At 30.5% G+C, this 19,763-nt stretch overlaps 5 protein-coding genes across 5 annotated transcripts; 2 read left to right on the top strand and 3 right to left on the bottom strand.

Annotated features, from left to right (window-relative positions):
* The first annotated feature begins 6,174 nt into the window (after positions 1-6,174).
* BX663DRAFT_85547 (uncharacterized protein) lies at positions 6,175-8,392 on the top strand. The gene is made up of 9 exons (XM_051532337.1): positions 6,175-6,721; positions 6,806-6,859; positions 6,937-6,978; positions 7,098-7,215; positions 7,276-7,400; positions 7,472-7,597; positions 7,687-7,827; positions 7,943-8,134; positions 8,203-8,392. Exons 1-9 carry the CDS (start codon positions 6,223-6,225, stop codon positions 8,325-8,327), a joined length of 1,422 nt encoding a protein of 473 aa, XP_051382194.1. The 5' UTR covers positions 6,175-6,222; the 3' UTR covers positions 8,328-8,392.
* A 65-nt stretch (positions 8,393-8,457) lies between these two features.
* Positions 8,458-10,281, bottom strand: BX663DRAFT_552632 (uncharacterized protein; the record flags this gene model as incomplete). Its single annotated transcript, XM_051531384.1, has 1 exon — positions 8,458-10,281. The coding sequence occupies one exon, from the start codon at positions 10,279-10,281 to the stop codon at positions 8,458-8,460; it is 1,824 nt and encodes a 607-aa protein (XP_051382195.1).
* Positions 10,282-11,275: 994 nt separating this feature from the next.
* Positions 11,276-12,581, top strand: BX663DRAFT_512127 (uncharacterized protein). The gene is made up of 3 exons (XM_051527978.1): positions 11,276-11,453; positions 11,544-11,844; positions 11,955-12,581. The coding sequence occupies exons 1-3, from the start codon at positions 11,394-11,396 to the stop codon at positions 12,485-12,487; spliced, it is 894 nt and encodes a 297-aa protein (XP_051382196.1). The 5' UTR covers positions 11,276-11,393; the 3' UTR covers positions 12,488-12,581.
* Positions 12,582-12,625: 44 nt separating this feature from the next.
* BX663DRAFT_415315 (DNA glycosylase) lies at positions 12,626-13,423 on the bottom strand (the record flags this gene model as incomplete). Its single annotated transcript, XM_051522339.1, has 2 exons — positions 12,626-12,790; positions 12,899-13,423. Coding segments are annotated over 2 exons (690 nt in total), but the record flags the coding sequence as incomplete, so codon positions are not given.
* A 409-nt stretch (positions 13,424-13,832) lies between these two features.
* Positions 13,833-17,110, bottom strand: BX663DRAFT_512142 (kinase-like domain-containing protein). Its single transcript, XM_051527979.1, has 6 exons — positions 16,545-17,110; positions 16,283-16,479; positions 16,011-16,164; positions 15,524-15,783; positions 15,217-15,459; positions 13,833-15,152 (listed from the first exon to the last, which is right to left on the bottom strand). The coding sequence occupies exons 1-6, from the start codon at positions 16,752-16,754 to the stop codon at positions 13,886-13,888; spliced, it is 2,331 nt and encodes a 776-aa protein (XP_051382198.1). The 5' UTR covers positions 16,755-17,110; the 3' UTR covers positions 13,833-13,885.
* Positions 17,111-19,763: the final 2,653 nt, after the last annotated feature.

Raw genomic sequence — 19,763 nt, forward strand, 5'->3', positions numbered from 1 at the left:
AGTTTCGAATGTTTTTCTTGTAGTTTTGAGTGGTAGCTGTCAAGTAGGAATTGTCTTCGGTTCCTACTAAAATCCTTATGAGACGTAGTGTTAAGATTTTCATTGCAAACTGATATCCATAGAGGAGATTTGGATAGTTGGGACCATTTTGATTTAGTTTGAGACTGTATGTATGGTAGCAATTTCGTCAATAATGCATCATTTGGTAAAAAGGAGGATCTAAAAAGAAATTGTGCTTGGAGTATTGAAATACGATCTTTCATGTTAGGTAAATTTGTTAGGTGTAATATTACTTTGGTTGAGGTGAAAGGTCGTCCACCGAAGATTTGACGCATACATTGATTTTGGCAGTTTTCTAGAGAGCGGATTTCTCGTAGGTTGAAGGTTGTGATTGCTAATCCATATTCTAATTGTGGTCGAACTATTTGGGCGTAAAAACGAGCTGAAAGAAGGTGGTCAAAGCCATTTTTATTTACACCAAGGGTGGTAAGCTGTCTCATCGTTCCAAGTGCTTTATTGATGTTTTGTTGTAAAAGTGCTGATTTATGTACGACACCACCAGATTTAATAGGAACACCGAGGTACGGGAAGAAATCTTCATTGGGTAATTCATTATTGTAGAGGTAGTATTTTTGAGGTGTAGGATTGGAATTCACAATAACGCACTTTTTAGAGTTCCATCTGTAACCTAAAGAAAGGCTGTGTTCTTCGCATTTGGAAAGGAGGAACTGCATGGAATCAGCATCAGAAATGAGAACCACATCATCTGCATATAATAGGCAATTTAACTTTGGCGCCACAAGGGAAGGATCATTAAAGTCTGTTTCAAGGAGAGGTGCTGGTCGTAAGAAATTTGGAAGACTATTAATATATACTGAATATAAGTAAGGTGATAAGACAGAGCCTTGTAGAACGCCTGTTTTTGGATGGAAACGGGAGGATGTATGGTTGCTAAGAATCACCTCGACAGAAACTTCTTCAAACATGTTGTATAAGAGGGCTAAAAGAGGTGTTGAGACACTTGAAGAAAGCTCGTCCCAAATGATACTTCGATCAACCGTATCATAAGCTGATTTTATATCGAGAAAGGCTAGTACTGGATTGTAATGTAAGTGTTTACGATGATATAATTGACATAATTCGGTTAGACAAAGTACTTGGTCAAGCGACCCTCTAGCTTCACGGAAGCCTCCCTGAGCTACATCCAGCGTGGGACCGGTGTTAATTAGTTCATATTGCATGCATTTTTCTAAAATTTTACGGAATACTGAGGTCAAACTAATTGGTCGATAATTGCCCGGGTCAGAAGTATCACCTTTTTTATGGATTGGGACTATCTGGCTAATGCGCCATAGTTGGGGAAACTCATGACTTACAGTTTCTACACTTCAAATTCAGACGATGTTTTTTTTTTTTTTTTTTTTTTTTTTTTTTTTTTTGGATGCATTAAAATTAATTTTTAGACAAAAAAGAAATTGGTTTTGAACGAAAAAAACAGTGCTTTTCAGATGCTTATCTGTAAAAATCTAAATCCCTAAAAGGGAAGCCGTGTTTACTACGGCGATTGATGAAAATAAAAAAAAATGATCAAGATGATCTAGTGGGGAGGAACATGGAAGGACGATCATAGCCATTCCAGATGTATGACGAAATGAGCGACATATTCTTAGCAGCATTATGATCCCTTTGCCACAGTGTTTGACAGTTTTTGCAAGCAAGAACACTGGAACCTTTCATATTTTCTACTTTTTTGAGCGAATCATCGTAGCATTTATAGCATATTTTTGATGTCTTAAACTCATCAATAGTTATCGCCAAAAGATCACCTTCTTTCTCCCTCCTCTTAATCGCCCTCCAAAGAACACCAGTAGTTCTGCATTTGTTTCCTTTAAGATTTACGCCATCTTTTTCCAAACATTCCTGCTCCAAAAACTATTAGCGGGACCTTGGCGGCATCTTGACTAAACTTTTCGGGCCTCCGTTTTACTCTATATTATGAAATACGTCAATTAACGTGAAAAAATAAATAAATAAATAAAGTCTGTTGGCTTACTTAGCCACATCTACCCGCTGCCGCATTGCTTGTCCCTTGATATTTTTGGTCTCTGAACTTTGTCGTTTCCGGCTTGTACCGACTATCAAAAAAGAGTTATCAGTTTGTCTTTGCTCAGCGTCATCTGCTTTGTCTTCTTTATAAAGTCTACATTTATAATAGTTTTTTTATTATAATGTTCGATTTGTTTACAATCCTTGCATGTTGGCTATGATTTCTCTCCTAAGTAGATATAGTGTTTATGAGAAACAAAGCAACTTTAAAATATCTCATACTCTATACCTAACGCTCTGTTCTCTTTTACTGCTTCAATCTTGTTAAGAATTATGGATTTATACATTTTCTTGAGGTATAAAAAGAAAGAGAGAGAGAGAGAGAGAGAAAGTAAAGAAAAATAAAACTGATGTATAGTAAGCTATTAAAATGGGTGCTTTGACCACATTGTTCTTTCAAAAAAAAAAAAAAAAAAAAAAAAAAAATACGCATGATAAAAAAAATTCCTTTTTTGGAAAAAGATAATATATCAGAACAGGTTTTTACTAATGTAATGGGAAAAATAAAAGGAAAGTTGTCCAAGTATATGACAGTTTCTCTCTACTTATATTTAAAAATAACAAAGTAAATTAGAAAAAGTAAAGTCTATTACTTATGATTATCTTGTTCAATGTAGAACTAACTATAAAGTCCTACTTGCAAGACAGGAAGGCTTGAAAAGTTTAAACAAAAACGAAATCCACGTCCTTTCCGCCGATCCAAAAATCCCGCAGTACCTTATCACGGACTCTTAAGGTAAGCTTCAAAAAAAAAAAAAAAAAAAAAAAAAAAAAGGACAAGACAAGACAAGACAAGATTTTATGATTTATGATTTATGATTTATTAAAATTATATAATGTACAGGAGAGTAGCCTTCCTCCTGTTGAGGCTAGTAGATTTACTTACCTATATTTTATTCTTTAGTATAAAATTAGTATTAGTTAATTTTAATGTTAGATATAATTTATATTATGTTTATTTACCTATTGCTGGTTTGTTTATTCACCACCACCATAACCAAGTAATATCAGAGAAAAATGAGTCCTATATGTATCTATATAAAAAAAAATAACCTCATGAGCTTGCTGAATATTTAAACTCTGCTGCTGAAGTATGGCCTAGGGGGCTGTGTCATGGTCTTCCAAACGCAAGGGAGTCTTGACATCTTTCTTCTTTTCTTCTGCCATTGGACGAGTCCTCACCCCAGATCTTTAATACAACTTGCATACTTCAGCAGCACAAATCTCTTAAGGGTTCCTTAACTTTTAAATATTTTTCACCAAAGATCACCAGAAATTTTGATAATAAAAAAGTAGAGTAGAGTAGATTATAAGAAGAGAGAAGGGTTTGTGTGTGAATAATGAAAGAGAAAAAGAAAATTTGATTGTAGAAAAAGGCCCCTATTTATATTAATTTGAATTTGCTTGGATATACTAATTAAAAGGAGATAGTGTAAATTTAGGCAAGTTATTCATATTGCATTGAATCACATGCATAATTTATTTATTTTTGTACAATGTACTGTACTACTTTCGGAGGAAGGAAGTCCGATTGTTTTTAAGGAGAAAATAACAATAATAATAATACAATTTTATTTACTTATTCCACACTTTGATAAGAATTATTATATTAAAAAATTGTATATTTTTATAATGGATTCTTTTTTTTTTTCTTTTTATTTTTTACAAAGGGGAATCTAGAATAAAAGGAGGCGAAATGAATGAGAAGAATGAGAAGAAAAAGAAGAAAAGCCTCATGCAGATATAAACAAAGGAGAAGCATACATACTTGAAACTTGTACATGTTTATTTAAGCATGTAAATAACGTTTTATCAAATGAGGGAATATGACTATTAGAGAATGTATAACATGCTATAATATTATTTTTAACTATGAAAAAGAGCACGACACTTTTTATACATGCAAAATATGATAAAATATACTTTACATGTAAGAAAATATAAGGATGCAAAAGGGAGAAATAAAATAAACTTTCATTTATTTATTTAATTACAAGTTATAATTTTTACCATTTTCAGAATAGCTTTTGAACTGATCATCCACTTTTTTTTTTTTTTTTTTTTTTTTTTTTTTTTTTTTTTTGTTGATCATTTTTGTGTTTCCCCAAAAAAAATAAACCTTTGTCCAGAACAATGTAATTTAATATAAAAGAGTACCATAATGTGAATTACAGTATTTTTATCTGGAAGAGGAGTATATGTATATATTTATTCCATGCCATAAACTAAAGGAAAGAAAAAGAAGAAGGAATAAAAGAAAGAAAATATTGTTTAAATTCCTTAGTCAAACTCTAGCAAATAATAATAATAATAATAATAGTAAAAAAAAAAAAAAAAAAAAAAAAGCGTAGAAGTGTAAAAGATAACACATAAAAAGATCGAATTGATTGCCAAGAAATACAAAATAATATATTTCTTTTGCGTTTACAGCACAGGCCCTGAATAATTAAGAGAGAACAAATTAAATAGTTGAGCTGCGAAATTATTATTACTAGTAAGATTCTACAGTAAGGGAAACGACTCCAGAAAGTAAATTAATCTACTGTCATATAATATGAGCTTCTCAAAAGAAAGAAATAAAAAAAAAAAAAAAAGAATAATAATTTATATAAAATCCTTGAGCTATGATTTACATTCAACAGTAGCAATGTAATGTACTATTATTACTTCTTGAAGAATAAATGGCCGTCTAGGTCTTGACTATTTTCTTTCTTTATGGTTTCTATTCAAGTTAAAGAAGGAACGATGTATTTAAAAAGTCTAACCAGATCATTATCCATATTCTACAACCAATTATAATTATTATTAAAATTAAAATTTTCTGCATTAAATAGATCTCAGTTGGGTACAAATAATTTGATACTGCGTCTATTGTAATAGTTTGTCAAGCTAGTGATATGGCTGATAAACATAGCTGTTTTTTGATACTAATATTAACTGTCTATCATTTGATGTTTCTCCCTTCACCCCACTTTTTTTATCTGACCTGGATAATACAGTTTTATTTTATTATGTGCTCAAATGAGTTTTAGATGATTTTATTCAATAAACAAACAGATATTGAATTATATTATTTAATAGGCCATGTAAATTCTTTTTGTAGAACACAACAACCAAAAAGAATAATGATGTGCTTTAATTGCTGCAATTCAGTACTTTTTTTTGAAAGAGATTATAATGTAATTAAGCGGCTGGTTGTTTTGCAATGACCTCTAAAGATGGCTTCATAAAAAGAGAGAGAGAGAAAGAAATAAAAGAATAAAGCCCCTTGGGAAAGGCTCCTGTAGCTGGATAATCTACACAACAAGTCGTCTTTTTAGTCAGTGTACTATAAACTAGTTATGAGATAGTAATAATAAAAATAATAATAAACGCCATCATGAGTCATTTAGACAAAGAGATAATTCAGGAGGAAGGTGAAAAATAATTGATATGAAATCAGAGACTATGAAGTCCCGAGGAGAAAAACAAGAGAGTAATATTGAAAGGTATGTTTTACATAAATGGCGTAGATATGTTAGTATTATGATACAAAAAAAAATGTTAAAGATAGAAGAGTTATTGGCTGTTGACGTTGGTAAGCGCTCTTACTGTCGTGACATACTCTACTGTATGCATGAGGAATAGCATACCCTTCCCTCACCAAGAAAAAAAAAAGACGCGCTTGGCATACTAATTAGCAACCAAAGAAAGCCAATAAAGTTCAAGAAGCATTGGAAATATTGCATCATAGTATTACAATAAGTAAAATTGAAAAAAGGAAGAGATATACAGCTGTTACAAATATCCTTCAAATTTATTCATTAAAGTTCTAAAGATGGTTTAAAGGCATTATAAACTGCTTATATTATTATTTATTAAATCAAAGAGTATTGATAAAGAAGATTTTATATATAATGATATGACTATCTATTTCTAGTTTTTCATTTTTTTAATTTATACACTATATACTTTGATTGTCCAACACATACAGATAATAATATTATTTAAACCTCCGTTTAAGCAGCCGCGTGTTTTACTCACATGGAGCATAAAAAAAAAGGGAATACAACAGTTTTTTTTTTATTATTAATATTTTTATTTTTATTTTACACTTCTATTAATAAATAAAAAGAAATGTCTAATTTAGAAAAAGAATCGAGTTCTGAACAACCAGTTCATTCCATTGAAAAACACCTCGAAGAAAAAAAAAACGAAGAATCACAAGGTCATCTAGACGAAACGACTACTACTTCTTTATTACAAAGGAATATGATTGTACCCAATTCTGATGATCACTTATCTGAACAAGTACGCATCTTGAAAGATGCTTTCCCAAGTACGGATGTAGAAGTGATAGAAGCTGTTCTTCAAAGTCAAAATAATAATATGGAAGCTACAATTGAATCACTACTGGCTATATCCGATCCTAGTTACACACCCTCAGTTCCTGTCGCTTCAGAACAACAAACACCTCCTATGCCCCCACGTCCCTCTAAACCTAACAACAGACCACCCTATACTTATTGGGAAGACGCATCTAAAACAGGTATTCATAGTGTAGAGGAGCAAGTTCGAATGGACGAAGAGTTGGCTAGAAAATTAGCTATGGAAGATGAAATGAGAACTCAACAGCGTATGTAATTTTACTTTCTTTGTGTACGTTATATAGGCATCCATTTAAGTTGGTTATTTACTTTTTTTTTTTCGTTTGAAATAGTACGCCCAAAACAGCAATGGAGACAAGAAGAGGAGCCTATTTTTAATTTTCAAGGTAATATAATATACGATTTTAAATACATAGTCATTCATATTTTTTCATTTTATGTATGTAATTATTGACAATAGAAGAATTGCCACTTATTAAAGAAAAAATGAAAGAAGCAGGAAATGGTATAATATTCATATGATAAAGAGAGAGAGAGAGAGAGAGGGTTAAGGAGGAAGAGGAAAGCTTTTATACTTAAAGTATAAATTTACTCTCTTATTTTTTTTTTTTAAAAAAAAAATAGCTGCCAAGAAAAAGATGTTAAATTTTTATAATCAACTCAAGGCAAATACACAAAAAAATACAAATCAAAATTATCAGCATGAATCTTCATCTATGCCTACTACAAATGCGTTATATAGGTATTATCTGCTTGTAATCATATAACATTTTTTTTTTGTATTCAATGTGTTGTATGATAGAGGATTACCAAGTGATGATGGAGATGATCTTTTAACTGGAGATATATCTGCACTTCATTTATCAGATTATGATGTATATGCAAAAACTGGAGGGAAGACAAGAAATTCAAATGAATATAAAAAAGGTATTTTATCGATAAACATTTTGAAAGAATAGTTCATTAATGAAAGAAAAAATATATATTCTTTCTTGAAGATAATGATGTTATCTACGTTAATTCCCCGTTAAATACAACGAGAAGTTTGCAAACATCTACTTCTGAAGCACAACTTAAAGCAGATGAAAACTTTGCAAGACAATTAGCTGAAGAAGAGTCAAGGGGTAAAGTAGATAAATAAATAAATATATATATATAAAGATTGTACATGGATATATTTAGCTAATGAGTTACGACTTTTAAATGGAAAAAGAGGCAAGAAGGCTATCCTCTAATATGACGGTGAATACCACTTTACAACCACCTCAAATGCCACCTAGAAAATCCGTTAGTCCTACAGTAGTTATTTCAACAAGATCACCTTTAGAGTATGAAGGAGATTCAGATTATGAAGGCAAATACACAAGTAAAAGAAAAAAAATAAAAGGCGAGGAGGAGGAGGAGGAGGAGGAAGAGGAGAGTAATTAAAAAAAAAACCGAGAATAGTTTTAATAATGGTTAAAATATAGATGTTGGTTTAACTGTTGCATCTACAACAGAAAGTAAAAATAACAAGATAGAAAGTCCTAACAATGATGAATTAGAGACAGATAATAATAATGTTCCATATGTTATTGGAGATGATGATGATGACTCTGATTCAGAAGATAATTTGATTGATGATATTGAAGAAGAAGAAGAAGATAATAAGTCAAAGAAAGGTAATATGAACTAGTGTAAGAAATTTTTTTTAAAAAAAAAAAAAAAAAAAAATTAAATTTATTATTAGATGACATTGCTACTATAACTACTACTAATAAAGAAAATGCAACAGCAGCAGCAGCAGCCGTTTTAAAATGTGAGGATGAAGACACTAAGAAGGATAATGAAAAACCATCTGCTACTACAAAATAAAGGTTGTAATTCAAGTAAATTAAATAAAAGGTTTTTCGTATATATGATCATCATCATCATAAGGTCGCATATACTGTTGACTTTACTTTTTATTTTATTTTATTTTTCTTCCCCTCTCTTGTAATGAAACTTATAAGTGATAAATAAAACCATAACCATTACCGGTCGGAAGAATGATATTTTCTACATTTTTACATTTAATAGAGATTGTTCCCGTATCAGGATTGCTTCTAGTTGCTCTTCTTTTCCTTGGTTCTACTTTCAATTTTATATAGGCAGCACTACCTATACTATGTTGTTTTCGGATACTATACCATATACAATGACCCTGTAGATCATGAAGTTTAATATATGGATAACCCTTTATAAAGATATTTAAAGTATGAATATCATGTCTTGAAAGATCCATGGAGATATCTTCTGGATTGATGATAGGTCTTAAAGATTTAATACTTAAAGCAAAGAGTTTTAGTTTAGGACAAGATTGAGATATAAAACGTAGCAAGTAGGATAAATTCTCTTCAGCTGGTTCTGGTATAGTGGCACCATATAATTCTAATCTATCTAAATTATAATAGGGTTGTGGAAAGATGGGATGCAATGAGATAAAGAAAGAATGTAGTTTTAAATGAATGACGTTTGGATGTTGATTTAAAAAGGAATTGAATGGAAAGTTGACGAAGCCTTGATCTTGACCAGGACCAAGATGATGAGGACAGAAGGAGAGACTGATGGTCTTCAAGTTGGTAAATCGATGAATGATGATTTGAAAATCAATGTCTATATCAGAGATAGTGATATTCAAATGTTCAATGTAATTCCGTTGATTTGAATAGGATAAATTGATTAATTCTTCCATGTTTCTTGATATTGAAAAGAAGTCCTTGATTCTCATCAAGTTAATCTCATCAAAGGCGTCTAAGATCTTTTTCGTAAATGGGTGAATATCAACATCGAATTCCTTGATATGTTTACAATTCTTTGCGATGCAAACAATTCTTTCTTCAATAAGTGGGTCGACAGGTATCTCCATAAAGAGATTTTCATCAAGCCAAAATTTAAATAGAATGCGTTCCATATTCAAATATTTCTTTGAGACATAATCCAATATTTTCCATTTAAAACTTGATCTCATCGTGACTTCCTCTAGACAAAGTTGATTGATAGACAAGGCAGGTTCTACAGAAGATGTCTCGAGTTCCCATGGAGAGTTATCATCCAAGGTAGCATACTTGAGATCTAATATCTCCAACACGGGAGTATTTGAATGTAATTTCTCCAAGAGTTGAATGTTGATATAGGCGTGAGCAAGACATAGATGTTTTAAAGCAGGAGCATTGGATAATGAACTAATAAGCTCAGTTGAGGCTCTACTTGAAGACAAGAAGTAAACAAGTTCAAAGTTAAGCATCAGATAACTTAAATTTTTGAATACATTTGACTTGAGCATCGAAACGGTATACATGTATCGATTACGCTCTGTAACCGATTTTAAATTTTTCCATTTTGAAAAACTTTTCTCGGTTCTAGTAGGAAAGAATGAATGACTTTCAAAGAGGGACAATAAAAATCCGATAGGACCATAGTTATCTTGAAAGAAAAGATCAGAACTATCTTCATCTTCGAAATCAGATTCAGAGGTTTCAAAATCGAGAGAAAGTTCTTTTACATTTGGAAATAGTAATGGCCATTTTCTAATGTGTTCAATATGTATCTCTTCATTACAATCTACATTTATTTTTTTCACTGTATTTGCATATTCTTTATAATTCGTAAAGAATTCGACCATCTTGTTATGTTGAATACGAAAGCGGGTAATATCTAAAGTTTCATATAATTTTGAACGTCTGATTATTTTATTCCAATATCTACAAACATAAGAAGCCTGATAAAGATCTCTATTCCCTAAATAAGATATGATTTGAAAAAAAGTTTCATAAGGTAATCTATTCATATTGATAAGAAGAAGAAGGAAAAGAAGAAAAAAAAAAAAAGAAGAAGAATAAAAAAAAAAAAAAAAGAGAGAGAGAGAGAGAAAAGAAGTATAATAATCTTAATTAAATTTTAAGCAGTAACAAAATACATATAAATATTTATATATACATGTACATATACATATACATGAATGTATATATCAATGTGTAATAGTACAAGTAGTAATAGTGGCAGTGGGAGTAGGAGTAGTAGTAGTAGTAGTAGGAGTATTAACTTTTTTTTTTATTATATCTTGCATCATTTTCCAAATCACGTTTATTTTTCAACATAGTGTAATTACTTTGTAGTAGTAGTAGAATGAATGAATGGCTGCATTAAAAATAAAAAAAAAAAAAATTATACTCAGCAGAACAACAGTGATTCAATAAAATTGTAAATCTTTATACATGAATGTAATATAATAAAAAGAAAGGCGGCTTATCCCCCACCAAAAAAAGATGGGCTTATGTGTAACTATAAAGTGAAACTTTCTGGTATTTTGAACTCTTCTGAAATAAAATAAAGGGTAGATAGAATGTCTTGGTGAAGCTGAATTATCCTTTCATAATATTTGTTCAAGATATATTAAACAGTCAAAATGCACTAGTAGTAAAAAGAAAGAAAGAATGATAATAATTTATTCTATTTTTATAATGATAATATTTTAAAAATAGCAGTTTTTATTAACAAAAAAAAATTATAGACACATTCTTTAATAATTGAAAGAAAAAAAACTAAAGCTATTCGAGCTACATGTAAAAGATGTATACAATTCATACAATTATAATCAGTATAATATACAAAAAAATTTTTTTTCCTTTTTTTCTTTTTTTTCTTTTTTTTTTTATCTTTTTGTCTCATAGTAATAGTCAGTGGTAAGGCGGACGGAATTCATCCCGAAATAATAACGTTAATTTATTGGGGGAGAGAGAGAGAAAGTGAAGGAGGGAGAATCATTATTATATTATGTCAAAAAAAAAAATTGTACAATAATAAAAATAGTAGTTTTTTTTTTTTTAACTTTTCTTTATCCCCTTCCCCCTTTTTCTTCTTTTCTCTTTTGTATACAGTTAGAATAAATATTCATAAAAGATGCATAATAATAGTCAGCATTTATTACCTTCAAAAACAACATTTATACCAACTAATATAGTAAACTCGATTCTATCCTATACACACTATCTCTTTCTCTTTCTTTCTTTCTTTCTTTCTTTCTTAACACTTCTTTTTATTGTTATATAGAAGACATCTTATGTAGCTCCAACTAGAAGTTGTAGTAATAAAATTGTAGTCGCTAAACGACAACAAGAAAGTGTAGTTCATATTACCATCACTGCGGCTGGTACCGTCATTTATACCCAAACAGCTACCTCTTATTCTTATATTCCAAGTTATTCTCCTGTTTATGAATCTCCTGCAATAAATGGAAATAACAGTAATCAAAATGATCCCAACAGTCATTTCCATAAGAACAATAATCAATTGAATATAGGCGCCATCATAGGTGGCGTTGTTGGTGGTGTTGCTTTAATAGCTTTAATAGGTTTAATCATCATCTATACTATACTATACTATATCATATTATATTTAACCTAACCTAACATAATCATTATTATCATTATATTCTACTTGTACTCTTTACTTCTCATATAGGTTTAGGCTTTTTATTTATGCGTCGTAGAGCACAAAAGCAAAAGAGAGAAAAAGAAAAAAATGAATTTATTGATGATGACGACGATTCTTATTATCAAACAAATAACAACAATCGTCATTCAACTTCTAACGAAATAACGACTACAACTGCGGATGGAATAATAACAAAGACAACAGCTGGTTGCTCACCATTAGCTCCTAGACATCTAGTGGCTCCTCTAGAAGGAGATGGAAGAGAATCAAAATTTTATCCACTAACAAATGATGGTTATTACTATGAGGATATAATCGCTCCTTCTTACCCACCCACAAAAGCATTTTATTCAAGAAATAATAGTATTACTTCTGATTCATTACCTTCAACTGCAATTGACAGTAATAATAATATATCAACAAGTTATAATGGCATGCGACATGTACCTAATGAAGTTGATTATCCTGTTGTTGCTACTAATTTAGAAGAACGACATGTACCTCATTTAAAAGATGATGATGATATTCCTAGAATAGAACCTCCTCATACTAGAGATTAATTGTATCAACTATTTATATGTATAATAATAAAAAAAAATAAATAAATAACAAGACATGATATTATAAATAAATAAGCTTCTTGTTGTTAAATTATAGAGTTAATATCACCATTCAAGTGATTCCTTTTTAATAGAAGAAATAGATGTTTTCTTTTTTTTTGTAATAACAGCAGAAGGACAATATTGATTTACAGGACATTGATCACATCGAGGTCCTCTAGGTAAACAAACAATTTGACCGAATCCCACCATCATCGGGTTAATGTTTCGCCATCTATCTTTTGGTAACCAAGATTCAAGGCTCTACCGCCAAAAAAAAAAAAAATAAAGGAAATAAATATCACTAAATTATATCTTGTTGTACAATTTTTTTTTTTTTTTTTTTTTTTTTAAAAAAATAAATAACTTTACAGCTCTTGTTTCTTCAGGTGTTTTCGTTTTTACCCAACCTAGACGATTACAGATACGATGTACATGAACATCTACACCAATCCCTATATTTTTATTCCATGCGACTTGTAAAGTAAGATAGGCCATCTTGGGTCCAACTCCGGGTAAAGACGTTAAGCCTTGTATTGTATCTGGAATATCACCTCCATAGTCGTCTCTCAATCGTATTGCTGTACGTTTCAAGAAGGCTGCCTTCCTTTTATGAAATCCTACACTGGATATCAATTCATCTAATCGGTCTTCTTTAACATCTAGAATACTTTGTAAATTTAAACCTCCTGGTAACTCTGCCTGTAATCTCCAAACAGTCGCACTTGTCACTGTATCCTTGGTTTGTGAAGAAAGCATGAGACTTACCAAGGTCTGGAAACGTTGAACAAGAGGAGATGCGGTCGTTTCTGCTAAACGTTCACAACCCATCGTATCTACAGGCGCCTTTTCCTTTTCTCGATAGGCTTGAATCAGTTTATAAACAACTTGCCAGTCTTTATTCTTAACAGGCGTGTTTTCTATTCTTTCTTTTCCTTTCATCTTTAATAATGATGACTCTTTAGTAGTAGACGTTGATACTAATGTCACATGTTGAAGATTTGGATCCGCTTCTTCTTCTTCTTTTTTTACTGCATTTATCTTTCTTCTCTTTGTAGGAATTACCTTTGTTTTTTCTTCTTCCTTTACAGGAACTAATTCTTTCTTGATTACATTACGAATATTCCTAGGACTTTTACGTAAAGACATTCTTTCTTTCTCGCACTCACTCTCTTTTTCTTTCTTTCTTTCTTTCTTTCTTTCTTTCTTTTTTTGACTTGAATTAATATTAAAAGGGAAATCGTATTACACAACCAATTTTTTTTTTTTTTAAAAAATAAAAAAGTAAAAATAGGACACGTCATTATAATTCTTCAATATACACACACATGTATACATTTATTATTATTATTATTATTATTATGCCATCATCCAGCCTTTATTTTGCTCTGCTGATTCATCTATTTTATCATTACTATGACTACTACTACTAGGCTGTTGTATGACACCATCTGATTCTATATCTTGTCTATGATAGGCTATTGAATGACCTCGCATTAAACGATGTAAACTTGCCACACTTGATCTTGTGCCTACTCCAGCTGCACCGACTGTAATGTCTGAAAACCGTAAACTACTACTACTTCGACGATGGGTAGGAGGAGAGTTGTAGTGGTGGTGTTGTTGTTGTTGATGTGGGGATTGATAAAAAAGTGTTGATGATTTCAAGCTGTTTTCTTGCCAATCGCCATCTCTTTCTAAATCAATAGTTTGTTGACTATTTGTAGTGTTATTATTATTCCAATGAGATAAAAGGTCTTCATTTCCTCTATAATAAGGAATCCCTTGTTGTTGTTGTTGTTGATGACGATATGGACTGTATAGTGAACCTTCCGTGGCAACATGATCTACAGTTGCCCATTGAATTTGTGGAGGTACTTGCATAGTACCTAATGTACTTGCTCTTGGTCTATTTCCATTATTATTTGTATTCTCATTTTGAAATGGTTGATGAAGATGATGATGATGATGAGATGGCTCTATTACAGTTGGTAAAGGAGGAATATAAGATAATTGTTTAGAGTTATTTTCATAATGAGTTGGTAAACTGAAATAAGTAGGAGATAAAAAAGAAGTGGCTGTAGCTGTAGCTGTAGACGTAGACGTAGACGTAGACGTAGACGTAGAGGATGATACTGCAGCAGCTGTGGGTAAACTATTATTAGTATGGTATCGATGAGACAAGATAGTTGGAGAATGAGGTTGATATTGTTGTTTTTGCTTTTGTTGTTGTTTCCTTGGAATGAATGGAGGCTGAAATGGATGAAGAAAGTGTTCACCGGTGATAAAAGGATGTCTCTTGGCTTGTTGAGGTGACCATCTTTCAATTGGGTTTAGATTAAGTAAGCCTTGAAGGAAATCAATAAAGGCTAATCTATTTTGCCTTTCCTTTTCAATTTCTTTCGCTGACATTTGGGCCTTTCTCATGATTGGATAATGATTGATGAGGTCAGGTAAAGTATTAGCAGAAAAATAGCGTTTTGAAGGTTGTTCTGATTTCCCTTGTTCTCTAGAGTATGTTTCGATTGATTTCAATTCATATTTCTTTTCATTATTTCCTATTGAAACTCTATCAAAGTAACGATGAGCATTTTTCCCTACTTCAATCATATAATTGGGCGGTGTCCTAATGATAAACTAAGTTGAGTTAAATAATGATAACTCACTTCCTCTTTCTTGTATCCCTTTACCCTAACATTTCCACAATACGACATAATTGATTATATTCAGAACTACCAGGAAACAATGGAAGACCTAAAAACAATTCTGCTGCTATACAACCCAAAGACCACATATCGATTGCACTTGTATAAGGTAATCCAATCAATACTTCTGGAGATCTATAAAATCTTGATTGAATATAGGTATACATCGTTTGTACTTCATGACAAGCAGAACCAAAATCAATGACTTTGATAGTAGGTGACTCTAGACTATTTTGTGGAAAAAAAAAAAAAAAGGTGAATACACATGTATAAGAATCATATATATATCTACTTTTTCAATAAAATGTTCTCAGGCTTCAAATCACAATGAATGATTCTAGCTTCATTTAATACCGTTAATGCATCCAATATTTGAGCAGTAAAGACACGTACAAGATTTGTTGATAAACCACGAAAATGATTTTGTTTGATAAGTTCGTACAAGTTGACTGATAACAATTCAAATACCAGACATAGATGCTTTTTATGAATAAATGAATCTTTTAATCTTAACAAGTGATGTTCATCATATTGATCATATCTTTGATTTAACTAAAATATACGTACGTACGGACATACAAACACACATATATATACATACATATATACATACATACATACATACATAAATACATTATATACATAAATACATTATATACATACACATATATATATACATACACATATACACACACACACACACACACACACACACACAATAGAATAGAATATATATATATATAACGTGAATACTTTTGGATTTTGATTTAAATGCTTACCATCTCTAATATAGCTACTTCCATCATACTTTGTTTAAAATAGGCTAATTTATTTTTCACTACTTTTACAGCTACAATCTCTTGTGTCTTTGTATTTCGACATTTAACAACTTGACCAAATGTACCTGATCCCAATACATCCATAATCAAATATCTATTGATTTATTTATATATTTTTGTTTATTATCATCATTAGAATGGATATACCTTAAAAATTCTTTTATTTATTTCTCTTTCTTTATTTCTTTCTTTCTTACTTTTTCTACACTTACTTGTGTCCTTCTGTGTTCCCAAGAATATCATTTACATATAAAATATAATCAAAATCTTCATTATCGTATCCATCATTCCGACATGCTTTCCTAGGTTTCGTTAATACTCGACGAGGCTTATTTGTTTCATTGTATTTAAAACCATGATTACAATTTTGATATGTTGCTTTTAATTCGACCGTAAGCATATATAATGGCTAAATAAAATAAAATAGTATTATCATCTATACACATCAATCATTATGCCAACTTGGGTATTTACCCCGTATCTTTTCCCTTCTCTTATTCGACGATGATGTGAAAGTGGTAAATCGAGTTGACTCTTGATTTTACGAAATGCACCCGACATGTTTGGTTTGAGTATATATTTTTCTTCTTTTAATCGAGGTGAATGTCTGTAGATGGGAGGAGAGGACATGTATAGTGTATTGTTGTTATTGTTTAGTTCTTTTGATGAATGGTATTTTGTCATTGTATCATCGTTAATTGTAATACCAATGTAATTTGTATCTTGCTGTTGTTGTTGTTGTTGTTGTTGTTGTTGTTGTTGTGATGATGGTGAGGATAAATTAGTAGGAGTTGACAAAGAAGTAGAAAGAGATCTTTGTTTTTGTTGTTGAATTTCCAAATGCAGTAATGAAGATGAAGTGTTTTTTTTATCAACTGTCTCTTGTTGAAAGGATGCCATTGAATGTATGTAGATTTTACTTGTGAGGAGAAAGTAAATCTGATAAAAAAAAAAGGGGGAGGAAGGGGAGGAGAGGAGAAAGGGAAGGAAAAGAAAGAAAAATAATAAAATAAAATAAAATAAAAAAAAAATAATAAAAAACGATATATGTGAGAAAAGTAGTAATGGTGTGAGAGAGATAGTAGGGAGAGCTTAAATAATTTATGTATTGTATTGTTCATATTTGAGGGGAGATTTAAAAGCAGTCATGCGTAATAGAAGAGATATACAAATTATAAAAAGACAAAACAAACAAAGGGGCCCACTTTCAAGATATCAATAAATAGCAAAGTCCTTTCAAAGAAGAACTTCATTATCGCAATGATGAATTAGACTTTAGTTATTTTTGCTTGTTGAGAATGCTTTTAGGAGGAGTTTTTATCTTTAAAATTCAAAGTCAAAACAGTGAGTTGTTGTAGTGTCCTCAAACAGCAGTAAACAAGATATATTTGCGTGTTTATTATTTGATAATAACCATTTCATCACACACACACACACACACACACACTACTTTTATTAAGCTGTCTTTCTCAGAGTTCCTTTTATTTTTATTTTTTTATTTCTAGTATTAAATACATAAGAAAGGTTCCAAACCATATTTATGAAAGGATAGGATTCAAGGGAATTTTAAAGAATTATCGTATTATGTTGAAAAGGTGTACTGATAATATGAAGGTATGCGTTCATTTATAGAGCGTAACATAGAGACATGAATGTTGACTGTCTAGGATGTATAAGGTTATTTGGCTCATCAGTAATGCATTGAAAGGAATTCTATTTATGTAACTTATTAAGACAATCATAAAAATTATTTTTCTTTTCCAAAAATATGAGCATGTTTATTAATGTTAAGAAAATTATAAAATTAAATTATTTTGAAGCATTCATATAGAAATAGGCACATTAAACGATTATTATAAAGTGTTTAAAGATGCCACATTTCAGCCATGAATAAATACTTCAAAAATATCCAGGGATAATTAAATATACGAGGGAAGTAATTCCTAATAAAGATAGAAGTTAATAAACTAAATTATAATAAATACATGAAGAAAATGTATATTTAATAAGGGAATGGAATCAGGGTGTCAATTTGAATCATTATGAATCATGTGAAGAAATTCAACAAAAATAAATTTTTGCTAAAAACATCATATTGGAAATTCCCTTATATCATGTATACATATTTCGTGTTATGATATACAACTTACCAAAATATATACAAAAGAATATCGAAAAGAGAAAGAATAAAAAGGTAGATTTTTGTAGCTTGCCCTTTTTTTATAGCAAACTTAAATTACTGGGTTGTTCTTATCATTATTCCTCTTTTTTTTTTTCAAGTGGCTTTGCGTTGTTATGAAGAAAAATTTTTTTTACTGACTTTAAAATATGTATGGCGAGGTTGATTGGCTAACCAGTCAAAATTTTTAAGTCTGAAAAAAAAAAAAAAATAAAGAAATAAATACTTTAGGTTGAAAATGCTTACGATCTAAAATATATCAAGACATGCTCTTAAAGATATTGATATTATTAAGCTTTTATAACGTTCTATACAATAGTTGAGCATTAGAATAGCATAGTGATTTTAAGTAATAAGAAAATTCAAGCTTATTGGTTTTTGTGTTTGGTGTATTGATATCGATAAAAGCTTCTTACATCATAGAATTTGGATCAAAATATGCAGTGATAAGAAGAATTTGAATTTAATCGTGTTCAAGTCAAACAAAAGGAATGATAGAGATCATTTTCTTCAAGTGATACAAATCATGCCCTGCCAAGTTATTTGTCTTTCTTTATTTATTTACTTGGCTCACTTTGAAAGCTTCATCTAGCTTATCTTTAACACAGAAATACTCTAGATGCTTAAATCAATATAAGAGAAGAAACCTGTCATATACCTTAATTGTTTCTCTCTTTCTCTTTATACTTGTACTTATCTTTGTCTAATTGACTATAGCTGATATGAAACGACGAATAAAGAATGAAGAATATGAATACTAAAATGACTTTAATTGAATATTAAACTCATTTACCCTTTATTTACAGACACAGATGTACATTTACAAAGGCTCTACAAAGTCCAAACAGAGGTCAAAAAGACTTTATAATTGTCAAATAGACAGACCAATCTCACAAGGGGATTATGCTTATTTGTATACTATAACAATACATATGTCTCATTTAGACAGTCTATTAGTTGTTCATCAGGGATATATCACCTTTATCCCAATAAAAGAAATTGATATCAAACAATATTAGTGTAGTATATGTAAATAGATTTCGCGTATTAGAGTTTAAGGACAATACAATTTTGGTCATGCATAGTGACTTTAGTTAACTCTCTCTTTAAGATATGCAACTCTCGCTGAATTATTACTTTTACAGATCTAATAGATAATTTTCTTAGCATTTCTGCTTCCTAAAGTTGTGGAATATGATGATAAAGAAAAGTAAATACATCTAAATATATATAAGATTGCTCATAATGTTATCTCTAATTATGGAAGATTACACATAATCTCTAGGTAAGCATTCTAATTTTCTTGTAATATACATCATTATATCCAACCATGACATATGATTGATTTATCTAAAAGGCGAACATACATTCTCTTTAAACTCTCTCCTTCTATCTCTCTCTCTATATATATATATATGTGTGTGTGTATGTATATGTATATATCTATCTATCCATTTATTAGAAGTTGGTTTAAAAGACAATGTTTTCTGCATGCATACGAGAAAAAATACTTT

Source organism: Cokeromyces recurvatus, assembly GCF_025118155.1.
Source record: "Cokeromyces recurvatus strain NRRL 2243 chromosome Unknown BX663scaffold_15, whole genome shotgun sequence".
Classification (NCBI taxonomy): domain Eukaryota; kingdom Fungi; phylum Mucoromycota; class Mucoromycetes; order Mucorales; family Mucoraceae; genus Cokeromyces; species Cokeromyces recurvatus.